The sequence below is a fragment of the Neoarius graeffei genome, chromosome 4, assembly GCF_027579695.1.
Source record: "Neoarius graeffei isolate fNeoGra1 chromosome 4, fNeoGra1.pri, whole genome shotgun sequence".
Classification (NCBI taxonomy): domain Eukaryota; kingdom Metazoa; phylum Chordata; class Actinopteri; order Siluriformes; family Ariidae; genus Neoarius; species Neoarius graeffei.
The window spans coordinates 89827345-89847562 of NC_083572.1; the positions used below are offsets into that span (position 1 = coordinate 89827345).

At 41.4% G+C, this 20218-nt stretch overlaps 1 protein-coding gene across 12 annotated transcripts in view; it reads left to right on the top strand.

The window, feature by feature from the left end:
- Positions 1–20218, top strand: part of mast2 (microtubule associated serine/threonine kinase 2) — a 391407-nt gene that overhangs the window by 172751 nt on the left and 198438 nt on the right. Inside the window, exon 1 of one of the 12 annotated variants that reach the window (XM_060919990.1) lies at positions 14232–15780. The exons of the other annotated variants lie outside the window; for them this stretch is intronic. Within the exon in view, the coding sequence (XP_060775973.1) occupies positions 15742–15780 (39 nt within the window). The 5' untranslated portion in view covers positions 14232–15741. Of the gene's footprint in view, positions 1–14231; positions 15781–20218 lie in introns of those variants that run through there. 12 annotated transcript variants of the gene reach the window in all.

The following is a 20218-nucleotide window of genomic DNA, read 5'->3' on the forward strand; positions in this document are numbered from 1 at the left end:
CTGTCTATTTATTTATTCATTTATCAACCGTATTTAAACAGGCGCTCCAATTCAACCGATAAATAAATTCTAAACTGAGAAATAAACTGATATTTAAAATACATTTGGGCTGTCGTTTCTGTTTGTTTTTGTAGATCCATACCATCAGTGTTTTTATTAGCATTCCATTAAACACAGCATTACTCACTGTGAGTTTAACGCTACTGATGCTTTATTTAACATTATCCTGGTTAAGGAAGAGTGTCGGACGCAGAGCTGTTTACGTAACACGTGCTCTTAGTAATGGCGCGGTACATTAGATGTGCAATGTAGTGGCGCTTGTGCGAGTTGTTGACTCTGAGCTCCAGTGGTGTGATTTTTTTTATTTATTTATTTTTATTTTTACTTCTTTTCATCAGTGTGTCTGTGCAGAGATTAATTTCCATTCATCCTTGTAGTAGAAATTACAGAGCTGGAAGTTATGGAAAAAATAGTGTATTGCAGTTATATTGCATCACAGTGGAAAGTGTCTTATTATACGGAGCAGAAAGTTGAACTTGAATAAAGAAATTGGAGAAACAACTGGATGGTTGCTGTACCCGAGTACTTCGTGTCGCATCAGGCTGGGCAGATACTGTGCGATTTTTTTTTTCAGTCGCGGTATTTAGCTGCTGCTCACACTGTACGAGTGAATCGCAGGGGTAAACAGCACGCAGCTTACGATTCCTGTTCTCACACTATACGATCCGATGCTCGGATGCGATCTGACTGCTCACACTGTACTTCCATACTTCCAGATTCTTGTATCCGGAACTGCAACGTGATATAGTGTTGTGACATTCGCGAACGAACCGATTCTTTTGAACGGCTCCTAGGCATGAACGATGAGAACCGAGTCTCGAGCTGGGGGAGCCGTTCTTTCTGTCGTTCTTTTTCTGTACTGTGTTTCAGATAGTTTATAATGTTGTGTGATATTAATGATAATATTGTGGGAAAACTACTTTGCACGGACGTTCATTTAATTTATTCTATCGTCATTTTGTTTGTTCCATTTTTGTGTATTTTATTTATCTGTTTTGTATCTCAGACTTAAATATTTTTGTAAAACAAGTGTTTTTCTATAAAATATTCTTGCGTTCTTGATAACTATGTTCTTGAGTGGGTTTTTTTTTTTTTTTACAGAAAAGCCGTTCTGCATGGACATTCATTGAAGCCCTCATTGTTTTTTAATGGTTATTTATAAGCGTTTAGGGGTTAATACAATAATGTAAGTCTAGGTTGCTTTATATAAAAGGTATGTCCAGAAATATTGATGTCACTGTCTAAGCAGAGGGATCTGGCTTCTTTAGACACTGTCTTCTTAAAACTGAATAAATATTTTAAAAAAAGAGCCAAATGAGCCAGTCTTTTGAACGGCTCTTTTCAAAGAATGGATCACAAAGATGCGGATCCCATCAAAGAGCCATAAATCCCATCTACGTGAAGAAGAGGAGGAGACCGGAAGTGCTGCTCAGTGTTTTTCTTCTCTTCCGTATCTGTGTTCGCGCATGTGCAGTGTGACAGGTTGAGGTAAATCGGCTCGTGACACTGCTTCAACAGTGCGATAGGCTCACGAGGGGCAACCAGGATTTCAAACATGTTTGATTTTCATCCGATCGATCGGGAGGAGGTCGTGAGGTGTTAATCGCTTGTCGTTACTCCATGTATACTACACGATCCGAGACGCACGATTGAGCCAAAAATCGGCCTGATCTCCAAAATAGTCGCACGAGTGAAAATCGTGTCAAAATCGGGGCAAAAATCGCACAGTGTCTGCCCAGCCTTAGACGCCACTTAGCGAGACCACCTAACAAAGCAACCCTTCGAGAACGCAGACTATTTTGCGGCCATGTTCACAGGAGTAAGAACGATGCTGCATCACAGCTTCTGTTTTGGGAATCAAGGCATGGTAAACAAAGCAGGGGTCACTCAGGATCTATCTATCTATATACGGTGGTATGCAAAAGTTTGGGCACCCCTGGCTAAAATTACTGTTACTGTGAACAGTTAAGCAAGTTGAAGATGAAATGATCTCCAAAAGGCATAAAGTTAAAGATGACTCATTCCCTTTATATTTTAAGCAAAAACAATTTTTTATTTTCATCTTTTACATTTTCAAAATGACAAAAAAGGAAAAGGGCCCGAAGCAAAAATTTGGGCACCCTGCATGGTCAGTACTTAGTAACACCCCCTTTGGCAAGTATCACAGCTTGTAAACACTTTTTGTAGCCGGCTAATAATCTTTCAGTTCTTACCTGGGGGATTTTCACACATTCGTCCTTGCAAAAGGCTTCCAGTTCTGCAAGTTTCCTGGGCTGTCTTGCATTCGCTGCTCTTTTGAGATCTATCCACAGATTTTCAATGATGTTTAGGTCAGGGGACTGTGAGGGCCCGGGCAAAACCTTCAGCTTGTGCCTCTTGAGGTATTCCATTGTAGATTTTGAGGTGTGTTTTGGATCATCGTCTTATTGTAGGACCCGTCCTCTTTTTAACTTCAACTTTTTTTTACACATGGTGTGATGTTTGCTTCCAGAGTTTGCTGGTATTTATTCGAATCCACGCTTCCCTCGACCAATGAAATGTGCCCTGTGCCGCTGGCTGCAACACAACCCCAAAGCATGATCGATCCACACCCATGCTTCAGAGTTGGAGAGGTGTTCTTTTCCTGGAATTTGCCACCCTTTTTTCTCCAAACATACCTTTGCACATTGTGGCCAGAAAGTTCTATTTTGATTTCATCAGTCCACAGGACTTGTTTCCAAAATGCACCAGGCTTATTTAGCTGTTCATTTGCAAACTTCAGACGCTGAATTTTGTGGCTCGGACGCAGGAACGGTTTTCTTCTGATGACTCTCCCATGAAGGTCATATTTGTTCAGGTGTCGCTGCATAGTAGAACAGTGCACCACCACTCCAGGGTCTGCTAAATCCTTCTGAAGGTCTTTTGCAGTCAAATGGGGGTTTTTATTTGCCTTTCTAGCAATCCAACGAGCAGTTCTTTCAGAAAGTTTTCTTCATCTTCCAGACCTCACCTTGATCTCCACTATTTCTGTTAACTGCCATTTCTTAATAACATTACGATCTGAGGAAACGGCTACCTGAAAACACTTTGCTACATTCTTGTAGCCTTCTCCTGCTTTGTGAGCATCAATTATTTTATTATTCAGAATGCGAGGGAGTTGCTTAGAGGAGCCCATGGCTGTTGATTTTAGGGACAAGTTTGAGGAGTCAGAGAATTTATACAGCTTTGAAATCTGCATCATCTGACCTTTCCTAACGAAGAATTTGAACAAGCCACAGCTCAATAAGCTCATTAAGGTCTGGAACCTTGGTAAAAGTTACCTGAGAACTCAAATGTATTGGGGTGCCCAAACTTTCCTTTTCTTTTTTCACTCTCCAATTGTACAAAACAAAAATAATACACAGATCTTGCAGAAAACGCTGAAAACAAATGTCTCGTCTTTACCTTTTTGCCTTTTGGTGATCAGTTCATCTTCTGCTCACTTAACTATTCACACTAACAGACATTTTCAGTAAGGGTGCCCAAACTTTTGCATGCCTGTGTGTGTGTGTGTGTGTGTGTGTGTGTGTGTGTGTGTGTGTAATGTATATAAAATGGATCAGGCTTGTCGTACTTGAGTCTGACTCGTGCCCTAATTTTAAGGACTTGTGACTTGACTTGGACTTGAGCACTGATGACTCGGACTTGGACTCGTGCATTAACTGCATTTGGACTTGTAACTTGGACACAAGGACTCAGGTTTTTTCTTTATTTTTTTTTTGGTAACATGCCGTAATAATTTGGCATAAGATATTTATATTTACATTAAATTTTGTGCAAGCGTTTCGGACCTGCACGCCTTGGTGCGTGCATCAAATCGACTTTTGGGCGCGCTCCGGACAGCGCAGGCACACCGTAAACGACTCACACCTGCACAGGATTAAGGCACAATCGGTGTGCAGATATAAAAACTGAAAACACACTTACTTTGCGAAGTATTGAGTTGTGTTGCTGACACATTACCGAGCCTTATTTCCTTGTTTGGTTTCCTGATCCCTGATTTCCTGTTTCTTGTCTTTGATTCTGCCGAGTCTATGATGGCCTGTTTGGGCCTCGCTCGACCTATCGCCTGTTTCATGGTTTTATGATTTTGCCTGCTGTTCTGGATTGTTTACCGTCTTCACTTGTATTAATAAACACACCTTCTGCACTTCCATCCGTCTCCCAACCATCTCTGACAGAATACTTCACACTCCCTGATAAAGAGAAGCACGTTCACCTGTTCATATGTCAAGTTCAGGAACAAACTCATGTTAACGGTGCTGAAACAGCCACCGTCAAATGGTGCGGTTGGACTCGACTCGGATCAATAGTGGACTCAAATTGATTTTTTTTTTTTTTTTGAATGACTTGGACTTGACTTGGACTTCAACACTGGGGACTTGAGACTGGACTCGGCTCATCAGTCATGTACGCTCGATGACTGACTGCATTGCAGGTTAATAAAGTGAACATGCCTTTTAATATACAGTCAGGTCCAGAATTATTCGTACACTTGGCAATGGGTAAAAATGGTCATGAAACAAGTCTTTGTGGTAACTTGATAAAATGTTTAAAGACAGTCTAAAAATATGCAACCAATTCTCAATGAGGACGAGTCCACAAGAGTAGAGGAACCTGATGGGTATTAGAACACTAAATAAATGTGTCGGGGTGCCAATATTTGACACAACTTTTGTTTTAAATCATGTTTTTGAGGAGGCTTTTAAAACAGTTTCTTATCATAGATTTAATTCAGTTAAAGGTTCGAGTTCTCTCATATCCATTTATTTATATATTTTTTTGTGGGTTGCTTGTGTCACGGTTTCATGCTGCTTCTCCACACAGCCATTATCTGTGTGTAATCACGACACAGTGATGAACACTGGCGATGAAAGAGAATTGAATTATCGTTCTCAAATATCTTTTCTTCAAGATTCTTCCATGTCCTTTGGGAAAAGAGATTTTATGCTTTTTCTTCACGGAGATATATTCCAGGAAGCTCTCATTTCTCTCGTCTGTGCTGGCCGAGTTTAAAACTCTTTCAGGGCACTGAGATTAAATTATTGTGCTCCTCGAACATCACAGACAAGTTTATGCTTTCCGTAGACTATCACCTAGATGCAGTTGGTCATGTGACGTACTAATTGATAATCACAACTTGCATGACCACACACACTATTAGCAATCACTTATAATAAAGCTGAGAGTGAAAATAAGGTGTGTGTAGTGCATGGGGAATTTTAGTGCAGCCATCATGTCACTTCCATCACTCTGATTTATACAGAAACTGCTATAACTACTCTCGCCGTCCTCCGGCAATATTACTTATATCCAGAAATCCTCCAGCAGAATAATAGTTATTAGGGGATTTGATCTATATATATATATATATATATACACACACACACAACTTTATATATATATATATATATATATATATATATATATATATATATATATATATATACACACACACACACACACACACACACACACACACATATATATATATATATATATATATATATATATATATATATATACACATAAAATATGTACACACACACAGTGCTCAGCGTAAATGAGTACACCCGCTTGACAAGACAAAGTTTAATATAACATCTGTTTAACTTATAATGGGAAAGTAAGGTTAATAATATAAACTTAGATTACACATTTTTCAGTTTTACTCAAATTGGGGTGGTGCAAAAATGAGTACATCCCACAACAAAAACTACTACATCTAGTACTTTGTATGGTCTCCATGATTTGTAATGACAGCACCAAGTCTTCTAGGCATGGAATGAACAAGTTGGCGACATTTTGCAACATCAGTCTTTTTCTATTCTTCAACAATGACCTCTTTTAGTGACTGGATGCTGGATGGAGAGTGATGCTCAACTTGTATCTTCAGAATTCCCCGTAGGTGTTCGATTGGGTTCAGATCAGGAGACACACTTGGCCACTGAATCACTTTCACCCTGTTCTTCTTCAGAAATCCAACAGTGGCCTTAGATGTGTGTTTAGTCATGTTGGAAAAGTGCACGACGACCAAGGGCACGGAGTGATGGTAGCATCTTCTCTTTCAGTATAGAGCAATACGTCTGTGAATTCATGATGCCATCAATGAAATGCAGCTCCCCGACACCAGCAGCACTCATGCAGCCCCACATAAGGACACTGCCACCACCATGTTTCACTGTAGGCACCATGCATTTTTCTTTGTATTCCTCACCTTTGCGACGCCATACAGTTTTGAAGCCATCAGTTCCAAAAACATTTATCTTGGTCTCATCACTCCAGAGTATAGAGTCCCAGTAGTCTTCATCTTTGTCAGCACGGGCCCTGGCAAACTCTAGGCGGGCTTTTTTGTGTCTGGGCTTTAGGAGAGGCTTCTTTTGTGGACGGCATCCATGCATGCCATTCCTCTGCAGTGTACGCCGTATTATGTCACAGGAAATAGTCATCCCAGTTTGGCTTTCTTCTACTTTAGATAACTTCAGTGAACTTGCACGCCGATTTTCTTCAACCCTTCTCATCAGAAGACGCTCCTGTCGAGGTGTTAACTTCCGTGGACGACCTGGACGTCTCTGTGAGATGGTTGCAGTTCCATCTTTCTTAAATTTTTGATCACTTTTGCGACAGTATTCTGACTGATAAGTAAAGCTTTGCTGATCATCTTGTAGCCTTCACCTTTGTGGTGGAAAGAAATTATTTTTTGGGGGGAATTCTGAAGAGACAAGTTGAGCATCACTCTCCATCCAGCATCCAGTCACTAAAAGAGGTCATTGTTGAAGAATGAAAAAAGATTGATGTTACAAAATGTCGCCAACTTGTTCATTCCATGCCTAGAAGACTTGGTGCTGTCATTAAAAATCATAGAGAGCATACAAAGTACTAGATGCAGTAGTTTTTGTTGTGGGGTGTACTCATTTTTGCACCACCCTAATTTGAGTAAAACTGAAAAATGTGTAATCTAAGTTTATATTATTAACCTTACGTTCCCGTTATAAGTTAAACAGATGTTATATTAAACTTTGTCTTGTCAACATTTTGGAAATTGTTTGTGTTCATTGAGATATTGTTTAAAATGTTACTTTTCAAAGGGAGTGTACTCATTTATGCTGAGCACTGTGTGTATGTATGTGTATATATATGCGTGTGAGAGAGATACCATGATATTTTGACTCGGTTGATATACTGTGACTATTTAAATCCGTCACACTTTAACTAGTTAACCACAAAGGCATTTTCATTCATCTTTATCAGGGGTGCCAGTACTTCTGAAACCAGCTGGAGAGCACTGATCATGATTGTGGGAATGGAGAACCATATTATCCATTATCATGGTCACGAATACTGTACAAATTTGTTGTATTTATTGATGAGGTTTGTGTGTTAGGGTTCCTGTTTGTAAATGAGCACGATTTAAAATGGTGATTTTTTTCGTCACCTTTGCATTGAATATTTGCACACCAGTCTGTTTTCATGACTAATTTATAGATAGCTCGAGGCAGACGCAATTTACTAGTGATCGCTGTGTGACAGAAGGGAGTAGCTTGTTCTTTAGAGACATGTTTTCTTGCCAGAGGGAGTATCTAATTAATTTTCAGTCTCTCTCTCTCTCTCGGGAAAATGTTTGTGGGGTCGGTCACAACTTTGTAATGCTAAACCAGATTTTTTGCAGTCAGTTATCCTGTCACAATTTATCTGTTTTTACCACCTTCATTACCAACCTCAAAACAGCTCATGGTTTTCTTAATAAATGGGTTGAAGCCGTTTTGTACATTAGAAAGATTATGGTGTTTATTTTTGGGAATGTGTTTTATATATATATTATTTACCAGCTTAAGGTCGGTCTGTATCGTGAAATACCATGACCTCAGCCTTGAAAATACTGACCTCGGCCCAGAGGCCTCGATCAGTATTCTCAAGACCTCGGTCACGGTATTTCACGATACGGACCGACCTTAAGCTGGTAAATAATATATTAATTTTTCTCTTTACCAAATTCTAAGAGAAAATGAGAGCGCCCGAAAGGGAAACCATATTTCAGATAGCGCTGGATCCTTCTCTGGAAAGACGTGAGCGAGGACGGCTCGTACACATGGCCATTTTTCTTTGTTGCGGACAAGAAAAACTTGCACCGCAACATGTTTAGTTCTTTGCCAGGTACGTCTTCCACCTTTCGACCTTCGTTTAGGTTTCCACAGAACTTCCCAAAGACATTGAGGTCGTAGGTCGTCTTTTTTTGTTGTATTTTCTGCCCTTTGCTCCTCAATAAACTGCTGGATTTGCTCGGCGTTAGCAACAGTTACAGGTTTTCGGCTTTCTCCCGAAATGTTTTCTTTTATTTTATCTTCATCAGGGTAGTAAAACTCACTTTTGCTGTCAACACTGTCGTTATTGCTATCCATGCTGTAAAATTAATGCTATTATTCTGAGAAATTGCTACCATGTTTGTTGTTGTGAACGAGCGAGTCGCCAAAGGTCCGTAACCGGGGTCTGGATCACAGGATTCCGGACCACTCACGAGCCAATCAAAGCGCACGATTTGATGGAAACCAGACCGCAAAAAAAATATTAAATAATATTGGCTGGTGTTTTTTCGTGGTAGATATATTCCATTCAGCTAGCATGATACTGAACGAGTCGAAGACAAGTAGCTGCATGGAATATATCTGATCTACCACGAAAAAAAGCCCAGCCAGTATTTTTGTTATACATACAGTCGGGCTATGACTGTGAAAGTGTTTTCAAAATTTCTACTTTCCTGATGTTGCATTTGGTGAACTTTTACTCATATATTACTTTTTTGAAGTTATTTTTATTGGGTCATGCAAAAACCTCCCGCACCCAACATCACCTCACTTTTGATAAATACATGTTAAATAAATAAATCATGATTATAAAATAAATTCATTGAAAGATGTGTAAAGTACTTTTATATAACAATAAATTGCTTAACAATTGTAATAATTGTTGTTCTCGAAGGCCAGTGCTAGCTTACCTGTGACTCGGTGCTGTTAGTGCGGCAGTCCAGTTACCTTCCAGCCAGTGTCGCGTTCATCAGTAGTGTTAGCGAAGGCCAACCCTAGCACAGTCAAGCCAGTGCTACCGAGACTAACGTTTTTGTTGAACATAAACTAAGATTTCTGTCTCCGGACTCTTCTTTCACACACATTCGCTACAGTATTTTTCACTCAGACTTGAGTATTAATTTCCCTGTGTAATTTACTTAGTTACTTTGAAAATCAACATTAACAGCTACATGCAACGGCGCAACTTGGCAGCCAAAATTCTTTCAAAATCTTTCGTATTTAACAAAGCAAACGTAGCGGCCATGTTTGTTTACAGATTGTCACAGTCGCTCGCTGGCGCGGAAGTTTTACATCTACGATGTGTGACATCGTGTTGTCTTGACAACATGCAATATTGTAACAATGTTGCACACTCATTCTTCATTGGATTGAGTGGCATAATACACGTAGGATAACGATATGATAATATTGCATGCTATCAAACCAAATGAATGAAACCTGCTAGAAGGGAATAGAACACGTTTTTATTCCATCGAAAACGTGGCCCGGATGTATAGTAATTATTGAAGACCTTATCGTAAGTAAGGAATATTATGCTTATGCTTAATAGGCATGTGCTGTTATAGGAAATGATTATATGGCATGAGCTACTTCTGGTAACTTGTGGGGAAGCCATGGCCTAATGGTTAGAGAAACAGCTTTGGGACCAAAAGGTTGCTGGACTAGCAGGACTGGCTTAAGTGCTCTTGAGCAAGGTGCCGAACCCCCCAACCACTCCGGCAAGAGTTGGTGGCGTACCTTGTGTCTGATTTAGCCAATGAAAAACCGATGACATGATTATCAGTTCGGGCATTGAACCTGACCAACTCACCTGAACTTCTGGTAAAATTGTGTGCTCTGATTGGTTCTTTCGCAGGCAGAATTATCCCATCATGCCTGTAGGCTTTCAGTGTTGCAAACGACAAAAAAAGATGAATTGGAAATCAAAATGTAATCAAAAACAGCCGAAACACAAACGACAAACAAGTCAGAGTTATTCAAGAAAGGAGCAACAAAGAGCATTTAGTTACCACTAACAGAAATTCAGTTTTCAAACCGTGAGCCATTTATTCTGAATGCGTGACTCGACTACATTACAAATATGACATGACTGAAAGTAGTGTCACGCCTCTTTACGGGAAAAATCTCACACCTCGGTCTTTTTGTACGGATCTTGCCTTGGTCCGTACTGTCAAGACCTCGATCTGATGTGTTCCTGGAAAGACTTCGCGCTCAGTTAATAAGAAGTTAGTAATTAATGATGGGGTGGTGGAGTGGCCCAACGTAGCGGACTTGTTGTTAATTGATTTTTCCAATAATTTTCTGAAGCACTTTTAATTTTTCGTAGTTTTTTTTTTAAATAACTGGACAACTGTTATACATCTTTTGGTCTATTTATAGTTGCATTTAAATGTGGTGGAAACTGTGAAATAAGTTTCCCACTTATAGCAGCTGTAAGCGGTTCTCACACCAGCCTCTCTCTCTCTCTCTCTCTCTCTCTCTCTCTCTCTCTCTCTCCCCAAGTTAATAAGATGCATAAATGCAGCTTGTCACGTTCCAGAGAAACCTGGAGAGACAAACCTCACTTTCCTGAAAGCGTACTGTTAGAAATCACTGACGCTGGAAACTCCTTCCACAATCTAACCGCTTTCACTCCTTCACCAAATCAACCATGATGCACGTTTTTAATCCATTTCTGTAAACTGTCAGTCATACAAGTCCTTGTTTCAGTTGTTGCTATAGAAACGATAGGTTAACATATGAGCACGAGCACTTTAATATAAACCTGAGATTTGCCTTGTAGCTGATTTTATTGTCCGAACTGCTGCGATGGAAAATAATTCAACACCACCTGTGACCAATCAGAATTCAACTTGAATAATAATAATGATCAAACACGTATTTATTCAGGAAAGTCAGTCTTTATGAACGTCGTCTTGTATCTCGGACAGGTTTGTAATTTGATTCAGCTTTTCATAGCAGGATTGAGGACGTTAAGAGTCTCTTCATCTGACTTGCGTTGTGTATCTGTAAAGATGGCTGAAGATGAGTTTCTCGGATTATGGTTAATTTCTTTCCTTGACCTCCAGCGTTTTATTTTAAACCTTTCCCTGGCAGTTAGCCATGTAACACCTGAACATGCACTCGTTTGGCTGATGGATGAAATATGAAGTGTTGTTTGGTAGTCACTAATTATCCTTTTCCTCATTCCTGTGCTTCCTTCCTGTTTGTGTTGAGAGACATAATGACTGTAAATCCTGTCCTCCACTTTTAAGTGGCTTAACTGAGCAGCGATATATAACGTTCATGTCCCCCTTTGGATTGATTTCTACTGGATTGAAGTGACATTTATCTCTGGCTGGATATAAATAACTAGCTATGTGCGATGGATAAAATGCTACGTCTGGGGCTCTTTATTACACTGAGAGGGAAGGGCAGTTTTCAAGAACATATGGTGCGGTTTAACCGTCAGGAGGCACACAAGTGGAATTCTTATCAAAATAAGATACGGGACTATTCATAGAGAGCAGGGGCTCGTTTAAGACTCTGACAGCTTAATTGGAGCCCAACCAATAAAGGAAGCTTCTTATCCTTCTCTTTAAAGAGACACGTACCGCAGAGTGATGATGATGAAATAAATATGTGATATAGTTATAGGGTCAAAATTAAGCAGACACCAATTATTTTAGTTGAAGAACAGAAGTATTCTGAGAAGAAGAAGCCTTTATTTGTCACATGTACACTCGAGCACACAGTGAAATTCCTCCTCTGTATTTAACCCATCTGAAGCACACACACAGCCAGAGCAGTGGGCAGCGGTGTTGCAGCGCCTGTGGAGCAGTTAGGGGTTAGATGCCTTGCTGAAGGGCACTTCAGCCCAAGGCCGTCTCATATTAACCTGTCTTTGGACTGCGGGGGAAACCGGAGCACCCGGAGGAAACCCACGCAGACACAGGGAGAACATGCAAACTCCGCACAGAAAGGCCCCCGTCAGCCGTGTCTTGCTGCGAGGTGACCGTGCTAACCCCTACATCACCGTACCAAATAACGCGCTGCAGCTCATGCTGGAAGTTGAAAATAATGCACACCAGGGGATGCGATGCAGCAAAGTGCATTGTTTTCATATAACAGTGTGGTCAGGAGTGGGATATTCCCAAACATTACAATGTTTAATTTACTAATGAGCGTCACGTTACACATCCTCACAGGTTCGATTTACTGTTGTGGAATCTCTGAGACAGCATTCCCTCGCACCTCTCGCACTCTCTCTTGTTCCCCCCCTTTCTCTCTGTTCCCCCCTTTCTCTCTATCATTCTCTCTCTTGTTCCCCCTCTCTCTTACTCTCTCTCTTGTTCCCTCTCTCTCATATTCCCTCTCTCTTTCTTGTTCTCCCTCTCTCTTTCTCGCTCTCTCATATTCCCTCTCTCTCTCACTTTCTTGTTCTCTCTCTCTTGTTCCCCCTTTCTTTCTCGCTCTCTCATATTCCCCCTCTCTCTCTTGTTCCCCCTCTCTTTCTCGCTCTCTCTTGTTCTCTCTCTCTCATTCCCCCTCTCTCTTTCTCGCTCTCTCTTGTTCCCTCGCTCATATTTCCTCTCCCTCTTTCGTCCCCCCCTCGTTTCTCTCTTGTTCTCTCTTGCATGCACACTCTCTCTCATGTTCTCTCATTCCCCCCTCTCTCTCATGTTCTCTCTCACATATATTCCCTCTTTCTCTCTCTCTCTCGTTCCCCCCTCTCTTTTTCTCTCGTTTCCTCTCTCTCTCGCGCACTCTCTCTCTCTCTCTCTCTCTCTCTCTCTCTCTCTCTCTCTCTCTCTCTCTATTTTAGTGAGACTCCTAACAAAAAAAAAACTTGACTGTATCAAAGATGATAGGTTGTACTTTGTTAAACATCATGTTTTTGAATTAGTTTATTATTAGATTTCATTATGTGAAGCATCTGCCATACAAGTTCCTGTGTATGAACTGTTACTGTAGAAACAATAACGTATTAGGACAAGTACATGAATATTATCCTATTATTCATAATACAGCCGGAACTACTGCCTGAGCCGTACTGTTATACACAAATAATGCACACCTACTCACCAGTCAGCTTCAAGAATTTATCCTCGCTGTGGTGCAAGTATTAATAGCCACCGTTTTAGACCTTGACCCATTTTTTCAGGGTGACACAGCAGGTTCTGGATCAGCGTTGGTACAGCACCAAGCCAAGGCTTCCAGCTCATTCAAGTGTGTGTTGTGGTATTTTTTTTTTTTTAAGCTATAGCAGGAATGTCACAACTCTTCCTGCACCAACACACAAAGAACAGATACATCACGAGAAAACTAAGCCACAAAACAAACCAGTTACAGGTGAAATACTGGATATGCAAATGAGAACCCGTTCCAAGGCTTATGCAAATATCGAGAACCTGCAGCTAACGCTCATCAAGCTCATCCTATCCAGGGCCACTTATCCTGTACAAATATTTTGAAAGTGGGTCACAAAATGAAGAGTTTTCTTTCTCTTCTTGTCCTCACAGTCATTGCGGTTGTGTTAGTTATCATGATGAGCGAGAAAAGCAGAGCGAGGCAGGATAGTAATAAGGACACTTCTGAAAAAGCACTCGCATAGGTGGTAATCTTTCTCTTTCATCTGTCTCATGTCCCTGTCTCCTCCAGAGAACAGAACAAAGCGCTGGAGAGAGAGAGAGAGGGAAAGGGGGGCGGTCGAGGGGGGCTTGCAATAGAGTCCTATTAAAATATTTTTACTGTACGCAGTACTAAGCAAACAGACAAATGAAGAGGCGGTGTGTTAAACCCTGAACGAGTTTTGTTCAAGCATTAAGACTAAATAATTAATCCCGGCTGAGGGAACGCATAATTTATTCATCGTCGTGTTTCCGTGCGCTTTAGGAGTTGAATCTGGGTCCGTGTTGAGATTAGAATAGCAAGAGCAGGAGAGTGAACAGGCGGAGCCTCGAAGCTCCCCCATTCATATTATGTAAATGCACACGAGCTTGCCAGCGTCCGATTGGTTGGTTGGATGTGTTGCTTGGCTGACAGGAGAGACGGAGCGTGCTGTGCAGCAAATGCTCTTACGCGATGGGCAGAGGAGGAAGGCAGAGGCATGTAAAGAACACAGAGAATGCAGAAAAAGCAGACTTGGGTTTCATTTTCATTTGCAGGAAAACGTGTGCATGTCGACCGGATGAAGCAGCCCTGTAGGATAAGCCAAGTGTGGCGACGACTCGAACAGGCAGCTCATTCATAACTAACGCCGCACTGATGACGAAGACGAATAGAAAAAAAGTGCGACTCTTCTTTTGCTGATCATGGATCACTTTGTTTAATTCTCTCGCTCCAGTTCAAACACATTTACTGTCAAGTGCAAGTTCGTCTCACGAGGTGGATGGAATGCCTGACGAAAGAAAACTATTGACGGCTACTGAGAAATGGAAACCAAGGAAAGTCTGACTGCATGCGAATAAACCCAGCACCGTCGCCCCATCTGTTCTTCGGATGCTGCGAGCTCTTTTACGCCATGTCTTGATTGAAGCATCGGAATCTCGCAATGACGGACTGAGTGGAGTTGTTTTGCTTTGTAGGCTGCTTCTGCAGCCGTCAAGTCTTTCCGGATCAGCTGAGTGGAGATGGTTTGTCTTTGCAGATATTTTAGAACCAACCATCCAACTCTCTGACTAAACCCGATGGAACTTTCATGGTGTTTAAACCTTAGACCTCTGCTGGACTTGAGCATCAGTGGGGTTTTTTTTCTTTCTACTGGGAGTGGTTCTTGTGTGAAGGACGGTATTTGTGTCGAAAATGGTTGCTGTCTTTTAAATAATGCTTAAGAGGAGAAGGTCCTTAACATTCTTCTATTTTTATCCCCGAAGCTGCCATTTTCATCACTAAAAGCCCACCGGTAGTGAAGAGCCAGCCAGAGGTTTCCATAGAAATCGGTCTTTATGGAAATCCACAGATAGGTTAGCAGAGGAACGCCGATGGTGCGATGCTACACGTCCTTGTCTGGAGGCGCTCAGTGCCAAAAAAAAAAACAGTGTTTAATCTGTGATGAATAATTAATTGAGAGAGGGTCTTCAGTCAATGGGCGAGATCATACGGCAAACATCATCAACGTAGGACAAGTGTTGAACTTTGGAGATCCACGGACAAGCTTTTTTTTTTTTTTTTGGAAGATCTACATGCCCCTGATTTGAAATAGATAAGAAGATACGGTGTTGTGTATTTTTTATTTTTATTTTTTCCTGAAAACTTGCACCCAAGCATGAAGACTCTCAAAGCTGTTTAAGAACTGTTCTGTTGCTTGACTTGCTAAGTTTATCAGTCCGACACATTAGTGCCATTCTGACTGATGGTTATGGTATGAGGGACAACTGATGAGCAAGTCTGTGAGAACTGAACTTTCTCCTCTCGTTTATCCCTGCGGCTGCCTGTTCATGGCACATTTCTGTCTCCCACTCGAGTGGGTGAACTGAAAGTGCCCGTCCTTGCCCCAGGTCTTTGCGTAGAGGCTTTACCCCAGAATCTTGGGTTGACTACTCATTTGTCTTTCTTAAAAAAAAAGCATATCTAAAGCTGGTTTCTGGAGGACCACACAATGGACGACTCCAGTATTCTAAGACGGCGAGGCCTCCAGGTAAGGAATGGACTTTGAAGATGTGTGATGAAATTTCTCACGCTGGATGTTGAACACCGACATCTTTCTTGGGTTTTTTTTTTCTTCCCGCACTAATTTGCGACTCCGCGTCTGAATGAAGTTGAAGGCCCTTTTGGCGTTTTTGCTGACGTTTCTCGCAGCAGTCCTTATAAAATGAGGTGGAGTTCACCACCTTGTCTGTCGAAGTAAAGCTTGAAAACGTGACGTAACCCTGTTCACTCTGGACGCAAAAACAAGTCGAACAGATCCTGAGGTTGCAGTTGGCCGTTTTCTCGGTTCAATGAATTAAATAATTGAATCTCGACAGGTTTGAAATGAATAAATGTTACTCCGTGTGCCTGTAACGTCTCAACAAACCACCATGTGGTTCATCAAGCTGGAGCTTGACCACATCGACCATATGGAACCCGAGCATTCGGGGATCTCGGTTATCGCTGAGAATTTAATTAGCAAATGTCTGACACTAACCGTAAAGCCGTGTAATATTACACCATAAAGAAAACCGCAATCCATTTCCATCACGAGTATCACAGGTTTTGAGTTACACAACCACCGGACCAGTTTTAGAAGTGGGATTGAGGGTTTATTACTTTCTAAAGCTTATGTCAGTGTTATCTGTAGATTAGATATTGTTATGTGCTTAGTACGAGCATTTATCTTGTGCATCCCAGGATTGCTAGCACAAGTGCAGGGATATTAGCGAGACTCCGTGTTAAGACTGTACACGGTCGGTTGTTTATAGCCTATAATGGAAATTATTTTTAAAAAATCGCTAACTTGTTATATCGATGAATGACGGTGTTATAAATGAGTTTGTGTTAATAATTACTGAATCATTGTCAGTTTTTTTTTGTGTGTGTGTGTGTGAGAGAGAGAGAGAGAGAGAGAAGAGCTACTAGGATAATCAATGAGACGTGACACTTATCTAAGACAAATCGTAGTTGAACAGTTCGGGTTTCTGCACTTAGGATGAATCTGGAAAAAATTTAATTTGAAACTGAGCAAAAATGCAGACACTTTAGCTCAACCCAGGCTTGTCTTGATCAATCCTAATGAAGGCCAGACAACTTCAAAGCACCGAGGGGACATCTGTGCGTCATTTAAATAAAGTACGAGTCTCATGGATGGATGTAAAATGAAGAATTGCATCCATAATATACTGATAAACTGATGACTTGATACGTGAGCCTGCGAGTTTAATCCGCTTTTGCTTTTGGACCGGGTGTACGAGTGGCGATGCAGGGAGGTTGGGTGATTGTTTGCTGAGCTCTGTGTTTTGTGAGTTCACTGAACTGTGCGGTTCGGGGGTGGTTTTGTAAATCCCACAATCCTGGAATTCTGCCGGGTTAAAGCCAGGGATCAGATGAGGAACTCTTTATCGAAATCCTGTCCACGTTTCAGCTCTCGACTTCAGTAGCAGCAAATGTATCGTGCTGTTCAAAAGTCTTAGGCACGTGTAAATGTCACAGAAGTAATTTTGTTGTTCTATCCAATGACAAAGTGCTTGAACTTTAGACTAATGATGCCTTCAAAAATAATGGAATTAAATGTTTCTCTGTTAAAAATGGCATGAAGAGCAAGAAACTATAATAAATTAAAGCTAGACTGCCTTTCAGATTTTTTCAAGTGTAGGTCATAAAAAGAATTCTCCCTGACACCCAGTTATTTTTGTTTAGTGGAACGAAAGCTACTGAGTTCGAATCACAGACTTCCAATTTAATTAGTTGTTTTTTTTAAATAGAACAATTACTGAATTTAGGGCCATGTGGCCCTAAATTCTCCCCTATTTTTTTTTTCCCTGCTTCACCATGCAAGATACTACGTCATGCATGATGTGGGCTTTCCCCGTTCATGCAAGGCATTGTGGGATACAAATTTGAAACAGGAGAGAAAAATGGAGGACGCGAGTGTGCGGATTAAACTTGAAATACTGATTACAGTAACAGAAAGCGAGAAGAAAAGACGTTATGTTATATACGAAGGAAAGGAAACGCAGGACCAAACTAATAAAGATCGGCGGTCAGCGAGCACCTCAGTGTGATCAGCTGTTTGTTTAGCGACAGAATGATGGAACTGTCAGTGCACGCTCGAAGGTAAACCTGCGCATGCGCACACATACGAACGTCCTCTGTCTGCCTGACCGCGCGAATCAAGCGAGTTCATGCACAGTACTTGCTCAGGAATCCTCTTAAATTAAATCACTTCCCAGCCACAGAATGGCCTGATATTTTGTGAGATCAAAGTCCTTCCTACACCATGTGGCGCATAGGGCAGCGCCGATCTCCGTTTCCGTAGCCCTCGGCCTCTCGCCTATTACATAGCTAGGGTTACAGTGGGGGGCAGGTCCTCTGGTAACCGCGAGAGTTTGACTCCCCACTCGCATCTGTATTGCAGCGTGCCTTGCCAGACGGCAGTAGGTACCATGTTTTATGATGGTCTTTGGTATGACCCGACCATGAGTAGAACTCACAATCTCCTGATCGAGAGGCGGACACGCTAACCACTAGGCCAACTCGCGGTTAGTTTTGTGAGATATTACAGAAACAAACACACATCACAATGACCAAATTTCAGAGGGAACTAAATTTCACGGATTTTATGAAATTGAAAGGCCGTCTAGCTTTAAAGAAAGTCAGTGTTGAGTGTGAAAACCGTTTGCTTTAAAACAAAAAATATGTTATGTACCAGCTGGGAGGTCCGTATGGTGAAATACCGTGACCGAAATCTTGAAAGTACTGAGCGAGGCCCTCTGGGCCGAGGTCACGGTATTTCACCATACGGACCGACCTTAAGCTGGTAAATAATATATTTATTTTTTTCTTTACCAAATTCTAACAGAAAACGAGAGCGCCCGAAAGGGAAAACCGAGCCGAGCCGCCATTTTGAATCCTCATTCACGGCTGTAATGCAAACGGCTTCCTCCTCGGTATACAAGTGCACTTCCATGGCAGGGAAAAAAAAACTACATTTTGCCGCCTATGTAGTCCCCTATTTATACAAAACTGAGCCATTCAGGATTCAGCCATGTTTTTGCTCGGCGTTAGCAACAGTTACAGGTTTTTAGCTTTCTCCTGAAATGTTTTCTTTTATTTCTTCTTCCTCAGGGTAGTAAAACTCGCTTTCGCTGTGAACACTGTCGTTATCGCTGTCCATGCTGTAAAATTAATGCTATTCTCCTGAGAAATGCTGGCAAAATTTATAAGATTTTTGATAATCTTATAAATAAATCTTATAAAAAAAAAAAAGATAAATGTTGACAAAAAATGCTACTATGTTTGTTGTTGTGAGTGAGCGAGTCGCCCGGGGTCCGTAACCAGGGTCCATACCGTAGGATACGGACCCGCTCGCCAGCCAATCAGAACGCAGGATTTGGACCGCAAAAAAAAAATAGAAGATCCTACACAGTTGTGCCAAGATATGAAGGTTATCTTTGAGTGAACATAGTCATGATTGAGCGAAGCAAATGAGTGAAAAATATTTTCAACATGAGAAGATGAACATATCTTCGTGCCACCATGTAACGTTCTTTATATGGACACATCCACAAAAAAAAATTACGCAAGTTAATCAGAAGAATTTTAATTTTGAACCGGTTCGCCATTTTGACAAGGCAGCGAAAAAACCCTGGGAGTGATGTCATCGGAGTGAAATATCGGGAATTGTTATACATACAGGACACTTTTTCGATGGAATAAAAACACGTGTTCTATTCTCTTCTAGCGGGTTTCATTCATTTGGTTTGATACCATGCAATATTGTTAGCATATTGCTTATCCTACATGTATTATGTCAGTCTACCCAATGGAGAACGAGTGTTGAATATGATTTACGATATCGTGTGATTGTCGAGACAACATGATGCCACACGTCAGAGCTGTAAAACTTCCGTGCTAGCGGGCAACTGGGACAATTTGTAAACAAACATGGCCGCCAGGTTTGCTTCATTAAATACAGAAGATTTTGAGAGAATTTTGAAAGAGAAACATGTGTTGAACACCCCAAAGGAATGTGTATGTATAATAATAATAATATTTAGCATCGTCGCCTCACAGCAAGAAGGTCCGGGTTTGAGCCCCGTGGCCGGCGAGGGCCTTTCTGTGTGGAGTTTGCATGTTCTCCCCGTGTCCGCGTGGGTTTCCTCCGGGTGCTCTGGTTTCCCCCACAGTCCAAAGACATGCAGGTTAGGTTAACTGGTGACTCTAAATTGACCGTAGGTGTGAATGTGAGTGTGAATGGTTGTCTGTGTCTATGTATCAGCCCTGTGATGACCTGGCGACTTGTCCAGGGTGTACCCCGCCTTTCGCCCGTAGTCAGCGGGGATAGGCTCCAGCTTGCCTGCGACCCTGTACAGGATAAAGCGGCTACAGATAATGAGATGAGAGAATAATATTGGCTGTTGTTTTTTTGTGATGTATCA